Here is a 12,095-nt window from a genome sequence, read left to right as displayed (position 1 = left end):
GCATTTTTATTGGTATATGGTCTCCCATGCTGGTATGTGCTGCCCCCATCCTGGTATTTGTGCTGCCCCCATCTTGGTATTTGTGCTGCCCCCATCCTGGTATTTGTGCTCCCCAATCCTGTTCCCCCCATCCTGTTATGTGCTGCCCCCATCCTATCCTGGTATGCATGGCACCCCTAATCCCTATCCTGGTATGCATGGCACCCCTCATCCCTATCCTAGTATGCATGGCACCCCTCATCCCTATCCTGGTATGCATGAAATACTGACCGAATACTGACTAAATACTGATAGTGGGGCTGTGGCCTAAGGGCTCATGCAAACAACTGTATAACATGGACGGATAGCACTCGTCCACATGTTATTTAATGAAGCCACAGACAAGTGGTCTGAGGAAAAAAATCGCAGCATGAACGATTTGTTAATCGTATGGGATTCTGTTAACCCTCTGATGAAACTTCGATCAGAGTCTGATCAGAGTGTGATCAGCATAATCGGACTGATTTTCTCAGATGAGAGACTATATGCTGGTGTGACCTTAGCCTTATGGAAGCCGCTTGCTCTCTATACTTGAAAGTATAAAGTAAAAGACGCCGCAAGAATGATGGATAAACTTTTGGTGAAGCCACTTTAGGAAACTGCTGCAAGCAATTTCCAGAAACGGCTTCACTAAGGAAATCTCAGCGTCTAAAAGTGTGTGCACCTACTATTCTAGTAAATTTGTTGTGCGGTGGCTGGACACCATACCGTCTGCTATTCCTCACCCACCGCCAGGCCTCCTTCACACGTTCGTATAATACATGTACGTGGAAAACCAGTACCGGTGTTTTCCATCCTTGTGTCCATTTTTTAATGTGTGCCGTCAGTGTATTTCACGTATAGATAAAGAAAAAATAAATGACAAAGCTTCTCCTATACTTTGCAATGTTAAACATGGACAGTGCATGGATGCCATCCAAGTGATGTATGTGTTTTTCATGGATCCTTGTCATCCGTGCTGCCGGTAAAAAAACAAACTTAGACTAAGTCTAAGTGTATTCTGCATGGTCACACGGTCCGTGTAAAAAAAAGGACATGTGTACAGCACCGAAGGTTGTAATGGGTACATGTGGTATCCATGAAAGAAACGTATAGCGCACGTACTGGAAACACGGACGTGTGAATGGGGCCTAAACAGAAGTTCTACAGTAGATTTGACACAAAAGAGCAGAAAATTGCAGTTTTTTGCTCTATTATAACCTGTGCAAAATGTTGTGACTTTTTGATGCCAGAAAACTGATGGAGAGGGAATGAAAACTCCCTCCCTACTTGTGGTATGGAGGCGCATCTTATGCATATATACACCCCTGGATTGCATAAGATCTCAATGTGGCTAATTGCCATATAGTCATGCTTTGTATTTCAGTTTTAGTAACTTTTCTGAAAGATAAAAAGAATGTATCATAGAGATTATCCAGCAGCTTGTCACAGTTCAGTGGCATCAAAGGATCACATGACCTCCAATCAGGGCCAAAGTCTTTCATTAGCAGTCAAGTTAATGAGTTGTAAATGAGCAGGTGAAGCGGGGCTGAGATTAAGGGGCTCAGATATAAATGGGAAACTCCTAGTAGATCCTTATGCACTGGGATGAGGTGAGTATTTGGCTAGGAGCATGTAATGGTGGGGCAAGGTTGTGATAATTGGGCTTGCTAGTTTTGTATGGCATGTTTGGGCTAAAGATAAGACAATGTGGCGTTTGACCAGTTGTGGAAGCCATCTGAATGGCACATGTGGTTCCGGAGTTTGGCTGTTGACTGGATTAGCATTAATTTTAATCTTTTATAGTATTTCAGTTTTACAAGCTGCGTGACTAATGTGGACAGTCCTGTATGCCAAAGTCTCATACTGCATCTCCAGTTTTTTTTGGGCATTTTGTGTTCCCAGATTGTGTACGCTATGTCTAGAGCATCTGAGATCCTAAATGGGCATATTGTGGTTAGTTTCCCCTCTGCTTTTTTTGTAATTGGGCAGATTCTCAGGTTCCCACTTTTTTATATAAGGATGATGGTGATCACATGAAATACCTTGCCTGAGGTCTAATGTTGACTCTGTCCTCTGTGGGCAGGGAGGCTTGTGAGATGAACTGGAATGTATTAATCCATGTAAAGTCACAGGGGGAGGTAAGATTATGCTAATGACTGCTTGTTGGCTATTTTATAGTAAGTTTCCCTGACTTTCCTCTTCCATTGTGCTGGAGACTGGTCTTGGAGGATCAAGGCAACAGCAGAGATGAGAGTAATCTGGCAGCTGTCTGTTCTGTGGCTGCTGTGTGCTGGGGTAGAGGTGCAGAACAGTGAGTACTGACCGCTTCATGTCCTGGATTGTGATAGTTCCTAACCTTCATGGCTTTACTACTTCAGCCATTGTCCTTAAAGTGGGTGGGATGCCTTTTATCTAACAACTTTGCATTTAAAAAAAAACAAACAAAAAAACAACAACTTTCACTCGGTGTTAAAGCAGGTTTGCTATATCCAGAATGCACTGGTCTGGTCTAACTACATAGACCAGTATCTGGTTACTCTGTTCACACAAAATGCATCTTTCTCAACTTTCAAAGTGACAAATTGTAGTTGCTGTAGCCTAAAGATTTGCCATTTTAGTCTCTTGGCCACAGAAAAAATGTTAAAGCCACAGTCCGTCTCCTCTGCATTCCTCAGGCCAAGGCATGTTGCAGTTTTGTGTGGCGTTTACTAAATGGGAGGATCTTAAATGGGCTGTAATTATAGATAATGCTTTAAATTAGGTTTCTTTTTTTTTATTATTATTTCAGTCTGATGTATGTGATGTCCTTTACAGGTACATAGTACACGTCTTTCCTCACCTATGATTGGACTACTACAAGTTTATAAATTTAACTCTGGGAAAATGGTGCTTGGTCAAAAAAGGCACTAAGTTTCAGGTAGAATAATTCCATGATAGTCCATAACATGCCATTCCTAGCAGTGATCTCAAAGCCAGTCAGGTGAAAAAATAAGCACCTTTGAATGTCGGTAGTGATTTGTGGGTTCCAGGTCTTTCTGCAGGGTCACCCTTATAGAGCAGACCCTGCATAATGCTGGCATTTAGTATAGGCTCTGAAATATGGAAACTCTCAAAGCTCTAAAGGGGTTGTCCAGGATAAGAAAATAAGTCTTTAAGAAATGACACCACCCCCCCCTGAACATGAATTGTAAATGGTATTGAAGCTCGGCTCCATTCACTTCAATGGGGTTGAATTGCAATGCTAGACACTGCCTATGGTCAAGTGGCTCATTTTCTCAGGGGTAATGCATCAAATCCTGGACAACACTAAACTTCTGCAGTCTCACTGGTTGCGCTACCGTGTTTGGGTGGGGGGGTGGGGGAATCCACATTTTATATTTATACTGATACTCATTGCTCTAATACAAATATATTCCACATAAAGAATGTCCAACAATCTTGTACTGCGTTTATTACATAGTTTCTCTTGCCTTCAGTATAAATATGTACACCAACAGTTTATTGCAAAGTAGTACTGCTGTAATGGCTGGACAATAGGATAACCATGGTTCCATAAAGCCTCAGGTTAGACACCTCAGCTGAGAGTCACATGGAAGCTCAATCCTCCTTGGAATCCCACATGTGACCAACTTTGCCTAGAGCCCCTCGGCACGACTCCAGATCATGCATCACATGCTGATACAAAGGGGCTTTCTAAGCCAAAAAAGTCTGACTACACATTCTTCAGCATACGGCAGAGGAGCCTCTACATCAAAATTGCAGCTTAATCTCCCTAGCTCATGTGACTTGAATTACTTTCACAATTTAGTATTGGGCTTAATAGGCCACTTAACACTGTCTCTACAACATTAAGTTTTTCATTGGCAATTCAATATTTATTTCTTATAGGGTCTCGGAAGAGGATCCAACAGAATGCTTTAGAGGTGCAAAATAAGAAACGTGTGCTTATCAAGTCATGGAACAGCCAGATGTACCCTGTCTGGAAAGGAAGTGAAGCCCAGAAAAGAGATTGTTGGACAGGTCAGAAAACTGAGTTGTCTTAGACAAGGCACAAATAAAGGATATACCATAATACTCCATGGATTTGCCATTCCACCTTCCTATTTAACATTGCTTTTCATATGGTGAATTTATATACTGCCCCCATCCACCCCACCTCAAGGTTTTGATAGCCTTGCAAAGTTAAAAGGATAGGGGGTTGAGAGGGTGATGCATTGCTACTTGGAGGTGGAATCCATGTTAAATAGGCTGTGTGTGTTTTTTCAGCATTTCTGCAGCTGCAGAGATGCTTAACGCATGGTAGGAGGCCTGCCATGTTCCCCAATGATGGTGCACATGCTGCGGAAATTTCTGCTGTGGGTTATTGCAGGGAAAAAAATGCAGCACTACCAATTTTGTGGAAGTACTTCACTTTTGCCGCCACTGACTTGCATGGATTATGCATCACTGCATCGTAGATGCGCATTCTATGCGTTTAAATGTGCAGATGGTACCTGGGTGTGGAGGACAGGAGACTCTCCTCTGGACCTGGGTACTATAGAACATGTGAAAACAGAATAAAATAAAAAATAATTATACTTAACCTTCTGATGGCCCACGGTGTTCTTCTCTTCGCTTGTCGGCAGATCGCGGTGGACTGAAGGACCTGCACTAATGTCAGTCATGTGATGGCAGGTCCTTCAGTGTAGTCTACCATGAGCTGCCAGCAAGCCAGGATGCAGCGAAGCAAGACTCCGGGGGCCATCAGAAGGTAAGTATAGACTTTTTTTTTTTACATTCTTTGGGGTCACACATATACCGGTATATATTATTATTCATATATATATTTTTATTCATATATTCTCCATGCCGGTTGCATGGATTTATAGTGTGACCAAGTTGTCAAGCACTTTCCAAGTGATGCTGAAAGCGCTTGTCAACCTGCATGTGAACGCTTCACATCCGCATGTGTTTTTTTTTCTGCCAGGGAGATGCAGAAATGCTCAGGAAAAAATCCTGAGCATTTGTGCATCGTGGGCACATAGCCTTATACTCAAAAGACTGCAAAATGCTGAAGGAAGAAATCTGGGGGAAAGGGTGCCAAAAAATGAAGTGAGTTCTACTTAATCTAGTGTGTTTGTTTTTTTTCCCAGCCTCAAAAGAAACACCTGAATGTGTAGCCTTATTACTTTCCCATGATCAGCACTTCTATAAGCAATATGCATGCATTATATAACTATTTATATACTCTGAGGTTATACTTAATACTAGTGTTCTTACAATGTTCTGCTTCAGGAGGTCAGGTGACATTTACTATCCAAAATGATGCCCCAACATTGACTGGTGCTAAAGCTACCTTCTATATCCAGCTGAATTTCCCCCACAATCAGACCTTATTGCCTAATGGACAAGTTGTGTGGAGCCAAAACTACACTGACAACAGTAAGTAGCCCTCAAATTAACAACTTGGTGCATAAAAACAAATCTACTGGATTAAAGGGCATTCTTTGGCAGAAACTGTAGATGTTAATCTTTTTCGTAGGTACCTGGGTGTCGGCAGGTGAACCAGTCTACCCTGATGAGTCAGCAGAAGGTTCTAAATGTACCTTTCCGGATGGTCGTCCCTTCCCACGTGAAGCTGAGAAGAAACGCAGCAAATTTGTTTATGTCTGGCAAGCATGGGGTTGGTCTCTTAATTATAATTTTATTTTTTTTTAGTGAAGAGTTGACAGAAATAAAGCTATGATTTCTTCTAGGAAAGTACTGGCAGGTGGTAGATGGTCCTTCTTCCAATCTAACAGTAGAGACAGATGGCATTCCACTTGGCTCATACACAATGGATGTTGTTGTATACCATTATCGAGGGAGACAGAAATTCATCCCTATTGGCAGTACATCATCCCAGTTTGCAATCACTGGTATGAAATTACTACTTTGTATAAACTTCATTCATCTTTTGTGCTCTAGAATGTAAACCTTTATTACAACCTGTTTAAAGACATTGTTCTGTTGAGGAGAGATAAGAACTTGCTAATGTACTTCAAAGATGACCACCATGTACAGATCTAAGTTCTCCTGGTTTGTTTTAAACCAACTTCTTAATCTTGTTTGTTATAGATCAGATACCAGTCTCTGTTTCCATATCGCAAGTACTTGATCTGGACCAGGAGGACAGGCGCTTCATCCAAAACAGAGCAGTGTCCTTCTCTGTAGCAGTTCATGACCCAAGCAACTATCTTGAGACATCTGACATATCTTTCTCCTGGGACTTTGGAGATGAGAGTGGTACACTTATAACTCGGAATACAGGCGTTACTCATACATATGTTTCTCCTGGTGTTTTCAAGGCAAAAGTTGTTGTTCAGGCTGCTATTCCAATCTCTCCATGTGGCAGTGCTGCTCCAGTGGTGACAACTGCACAGGAGGATGTGACTACAAATCAGCCAGCAGAACCCACAACTGGAGCCGCTACAACAAATGGACAATTGACTGGTATGTCCTTTCTTCTTATTACAATGGTCATGGTGCTGCAATCTTGTGAAAATTCAGTATGTGCATGGTTTTTTGTTTTTTTGCCAGAATTTTAGAGATGGGATGCAAAAAAAAAAGCTACATGCATAGCCTTATATTGACAATATTTAAGGAATTAAAATGTACCTTCACTCAACTTGGGCCTAAATGCAATTGGGGAATAAGTACTTTCATACTCTAGGTATCACATTATGGATATTTTTTTCTTTTGTAGTGGTTCCCAGTGACACAACAGTACTGGTTCCAATTAACTCCACATTATCACTTGATGGAGCTGATGATCTGTCTGTAACTGAGACTTCTGTTAACAATGAGGTTGCCCTAGATTCTGCATCTGTAGAACCAGGAACAGATCAAGCAACTGTACCAAATGCTATCCTTGAAGCTGAAACTTCACAAGTTGTTGTGGTCAGTGGTGAAGATGCTGTAACAGAAGCTTTGCCTGATGTCTTGCCAACTACCCAGGAAGTCATTCCAAGTAATGCAGCAGCTATAACAGAGGTTGTGCCAACAGAGGTTGTAGAAACTGGAACACGACTTGCTGAGGACACTGTGGAAAGTGCTGCACCAAGTGCCACAACTGAAGAGGTTTCCTCAACACTAGCACCAGCTGAAGGTATCTTACTGCAGGGTTCTTGGCATGTCTATAAAGGCTCATGGTAGAGCCACAATGCATGCCTCAATTTAATTTATAAATCTTAGTGGTTATGCATGATAACACTTACACAGGATCAGGTGCTTTTACAAATGAAAGACTTGTTCCATAATCCTGACCATACAGCTGGCTTTCCTCTAGCAATATTGCTTAGATACAAGAAGACCTTTATGGTCTGCCCCTGACAAATGTTTGTGCTATAAACTTTTTTTTTTTTTTGTCCCTTCAGTAACTGATTTGGCTGCATCCAGTGAAGCTGTACAAATCACCGCAGCTAATGGAGAAGTCCTACTGCTTGCCAAGCGACAGGCTCCTGAGGGGCAATATGTTGGGTGCCTACTGTATAGATATGGAACATTTGCTAGTGACCTTGAAATTGTTTGTAAGTATCTAGTATAATAGGAGGGATGTAGCTGGAATTAATAAGGTCCTATAGCAAAAGGAGTCTGCACCAAATGACAAACAGCAGAAGTAGTAAAGGTATGCATAATTGGAAGCCACAGGGCAATAATAAATGTTGCCTACAAAAAGGAATAACCTAGTTCTTGAGTGGACCCCCATTGGCCTTTCTGATCTCAATGGGTATAACTATGATCTCATCCACTCCAACTAATGTTACATTTTACCTTTGCAGCTGGTATTGAAAGTGTACAGATTGTGCAAGTGGAGCCAATTGTGGCTACTGGGCTTGAGAATGCTGTGGATCTCATGGTTACATGCCAAGGAAGGTAAATGCTAGTAACTGCATATGTTGGTGGTTACCGCTAGATAAAGCTGTTTCTGTCTGTAATCTTTCACTCTAGGACCCCTCTTTATGCAGTGTTGGTCCCGGTAAATCAACATTTTGTGTACAATACATTATGGACTTCTTACCAGATGCAATAATATAAGGAAAATGTAACCATAATTACAATTTTATTGTCAAAGAATTATTGTAGTTGAACTCAGAATATGTAAGTAGTTACAAAAATAGTCTATGATCAATTCATTAGACTTGTTGAGTGCCACCCATCTTTCCCTGTATCCTGAGTATAAGCTTGTCAATCTGACAATGTCCATGGTCTGCATCCAGCAAGGAGAGGCGCAGGTCAGGTCCTTAACTCTCCTCCAATATGGTAATGTATATTGGTCCTGGACTTGGCACCTGTTGACAACTTGGTGTTCATTACCATGCACCTGAGCCAAGCATACACAAGATTTCAGCAGATGTATAACCAGTACAGAGGTGATGGTTATTTTATTTTTTTACCATAATCAACAGTTCCTTCCCAGCTCTGCGTGTGAAGTCATTCTTTCTTACTAAAAGTTGCAAACTTGGCACACAAAATGCTTGCAAAACTTTATAGCCAGCTGCACATCTTATTCCAGTGTTAGATCCACTTGGATATTAGGAGTGAATGTACTGCTGTTTCCAGGACGTGATGGTCCTCACTAGCTCTCATGTGTCAGTACAGCTTCAGTTCTGGAGTGACTTCCTGTTCAAAATTGAGTAGCAAAGCCCACTTTTCATCATGATTAAGACTTTGGGGGGGGGGGGGAGTGTTTCTAATTGGTATTAAAATTGGTTAATGTTTGCCTTTATCAAAAGGGCAAATTCAGTATAAAGGTGTTAGTGGCCTTCATTTCTGTCCAGTGTGCCAAATTATCAGATTTTCAAAAATCTTTTTATTTTTTTAAGTTTCCTCAACACATTAAATTGTGTATTTTAGTGTACCAAGAGAAGCTTGTACTGTCATTTCTGACTTGAACTGTGAGAATCCACAGCAGACTGTCTGCAACCCAGTGGAGCCCTCATCTGACTGCCAGCTAGTACTGCGTCAAGTCTTCAATGATACTGGCGTCTACTGTGTTAATGTATCCTTGACCGATGATGTCAGCTTGGCTGTCGCTAGTGCACAAGTCAGTGTGTCATCAGGTAAGTTGGACATTGTGCCAGAGCAGTTACTTGACCAAGTATAACTGGAAGCCTCTGGGCCCCATACAAATGGATCCATAGTGTCCAAAACTATACAATCTGGCTAAATGGCTTCTATCAATGTTTGTAGCAACATGAAAGGGGGTTTGAGTGTATACTACATAACTTGTCATTTGTGTAGGTGCAGCCTCTTCAGTCAGTGGAATTGCTGTTACAGTCGGTGTACTATTGGTTGCTCTGGCAGTAGCTACTGTAGCTTACACATACAGGTGAGGAGATGTAAATTATATATATAATTTTTTTTTTTTCTTCCTTCAGGGAGAGAAACTTGCAAAACTATGGTCTCCCATATTGGTGTAACAACTCTTGCCTAATGTTCAAAAAAAATCTAGAGACTTGAAGGGTCTCCTGCAAAGGGGGGTACATGCAATAAACTTGTGGCATATTGGGCTACTCTCATACAATAGGCACTTTCATTTTTTTATATATATTTTTTTTTTTTTTTTTAGGCATTTGAAGACTTACACTCCTCTCAGAACAGAACACTCAGGGAACTGGTTTCCTGATCGTCCATCTCTTCGCCTCTTTATTCAAAATGCCCTTGGACGTTCCTTGAGTGGGGAAAATAGCCCCCTCTTAAATGGCCGGGTGGTGTGAACACTGGTGCACCAATCGGTTTCTGAAAGATGGCAAGCGGTTACTATTTTCACAGAAGACTTCCCTTAAATGTGTATATAAGCAGTTTTTAAAGCTAACATCTGACTGTAACCTTGTAAGGTCCAAGCACTAAGTGAAATGTCTGAAAACAGGAGTTGCTGCAGTCTTCCTAAAATTCTGCCAATAAAATTTTTTTTAAAAATAAAACTAAGGGCTTTTTATCTTTTCAAACTTAGAGCATCTCTTATTAGGTAAACCCCTTTTTCCAAATTTACTAGCCAGTTAACTTTAGCAATAGGCTCCTGATTTGCTATATCAGAATTTCAGTTTTCTTGCCATATATAACATACATGCTGCAGCAATTTTGCTGTAATCATCAATGGTCAGATCTTCAACATATCCCAGTATACATACTAATGATGAAAGCTCTACATCAATTGAATAAACCCAGTTAATCATTGCTACAACACTCTTCCAAAAGGACACAAAGTTAGGACAGTTCCACATTATACGAAGCATATCTGCTATGTTGGTTTTGCATCTAGGACAGTGGGAACTTGACAGAATTTCTATGTTAAGAATAGAAGTGTCCTGTATGCCTGGTGTCTCATATGTGATAGTCTGTGGGATTCCCTTTAAAGACAGCTGTGGATCTCTTACCAGTATATCTGACCAGTGAGATTATATATATATATATAAATTTTTTTTTTTTTTTTTTTTTTCTCTATGGGTCCCATTACTCTCCCATTTCTTTTGATCACGTCGGCTGGCTTGTCAATGTCTAAGAATGTTATAAATGATCAGTCCACGAGAACTGTGTAGACTAGCTATTCTCTGTATTATTGAGTTTCAGAGTACCCTTCCTTCCAGGACAATGCCTTGCATCCGATATGTGTGCCTAAATTGTAAGTATTTATAGAGTTCAGAGGGAGGTAACCCATATTCATATTGCAGCTGTGAATTCCTTAATTTCAGCACTTAAGTCTGTTTAAACCCTTGGCGCTCCAGGAGTTAAATCCCACCAGTTGGTATAGATTTGGAAGCCATGGAGTGTTCCATAATTAAGTAAATTGTGAAACACCTTCTATTCCTTGTAATCTTCTCACCATCCCCCAAAGTTTGACATAACAGCATAGTTGGTATTTTGCCTCAAGTGTCACTCATGCGCCTCCAATACCTCAGTTTCTGATTGGAAATAATGCTGTAGCAACATACACTGAGCTCCCCAGATATGTTGAAGCTGAGATGCCACAAAATATACCCATGGGTTTGGAACCGCAAGCCCTCACATTGTTTGGTTTCTTTGCAAGACTTCCAGTTTAATTCTGTCTGTTTGCCCCATGTTGAATTTTTCTATGGCCATGATATTTTTAAATGGTGTAAAATACAGCAGTCATTTGTGACTGGCATGAACTAACTACTGCACAAATGCTGCATGTGCATCTTTTTGCAAATGTCTTTCATGCTTTGCACCATGCTAACATTCTGGGATTAATCTGACAAGGGTATGGAGGGGGACTCAATATATTATGCAAAGCTGGCCAACTAGTAGGTGTACTACACTTTGAAGATTCTCCAGATTTATTAACCTGCAAGTTCTCAGAGTGTCCTATGTTCCACATAACAAGCATTAGATTAATGTTAACTGTCTGCACCCCTCACCCATATACAGACTTTTGTAAGACCAATCAGTTGTCGGTCAAATTAGATCCTTTTGTGTCCCAATCATTTGTTTCTCTGAGGAAGATGCTACCAGATAGGTCTACTGGCAGCTCTTGGAGAACAGTGGAGCCCTTTGGCGGAACAAACATCTGTATGGGAGTGATTCAGATGTCTGACAATTGTTCAACTGACAATCTAATGTGATTGGGAACTTTTAGTTTAATGTGGTCACATTTAGTTGTCTGCAATGCCCTAAAGTTGCAATAAGCACAGCCCTACATATAGTTATGGCCAGAAGTGTTGGCACCCTTTACACTCTTCCAGAAAATGAAGTATTTCTCCCAGAACATTTCACATTTTTTTGTATTAAAACAGAAGGGGGCAAAATGTGTGTGTGAGATTCCCAACTCCACCCCAACACCCCCCCCCCCCCCCCCAAAAGAAAAAAAAAAAATGGGCTGGCCAAAACTGTTGGAAAACTCCACTTCAAGAACTTGCTTGTCCACTCACCTGTGACTGGTATGGGCAACTTGAAAATCACACCTGAAATTCACTAAAAAGGAGGTTGATTTAATATTTGCACTGTGCCACACTAAGCATGGATAACATGAGAACTGTCGGACTTGTAACTGAGGACTTGAGTACAAATCAATCTCCAGAGAGCTTGCAGTTTAT

General features: G+C 41.0%; 1 protein-coding gene across 3 annotated transcripts; it reads left to right on the top strand.

Moving 5' to 3' along the window:
* The first annotated feature begins 2,034 nt into the window (after positions 1–2,034).
* PMEL (premelanosome protein) lies at positions 2,035–9,965 on the top strand. 3 transcript variants are annotated; one of them, XM_073663711.1, is made up of 12 exons: positions 2,035–2,159; positions 3,910–4,041; positions 5,296–5,442; positions 5,543–5,683; positions 5,757–5,918; positions 6,118–6,492; positions 6,746–7,147; positions 7,416–7,568; positions 7,821–7,914; positions 8,896–9,101; positions 9,283–9,370; positions 9,611–9,965. In XM_073663711.1, the coding sequence occupies exons 2-12, from the start codon at positions 3,990–3,992 to the stop codon at positions 9,756–9,758; spliced, it is 1,968 nt and encodes a 655-aa protein (XP_073519812.1). In that variant the 5' UTR covers positions 2,035–2,159; positions 3,910–3,989; the 3' UTR covers positions 9,759–9,965. The 3 variants fall into 3 exon arrangements, with proteins under 3 accessions (XP_073519812.1, XP_073519810.1, XP_073519811.1); XM_073663709.1 differs by lacking the exon at positions 2,035–2,159 and adding an exon at positions 2,168–2,332; XM_073663710.1 differs by lacking the exon at positions 2,035–2,159 and adding an exon at positions 3,710–3,802.
* The last annotated feature ends 2,130 nt before the right edge of the window (positions 9,966–12,095 follow it).

This window comes from Phyllobates terribilis, unplaced genomic scaffold (genome assembly GCF_046119375.1).
Source record: "Phyllobates terribilis strain yellow unplaced genomic scaffold, ASM4611937v1 Scaffold_2__4_contigs__length_985480577, whole genome shotgun sequence".
In the NCBI taxonomy this organism is placed as follows: domain Eukaryota; kingdom Metazoa; phylum Chordata; class Amphibia; order Anura; family Dendrobatidae; genus Phyllobates; species Phyllobates terribilis.
This window is presented reverse-complemented; position numbering and strand designations above follow the sequence as displayed.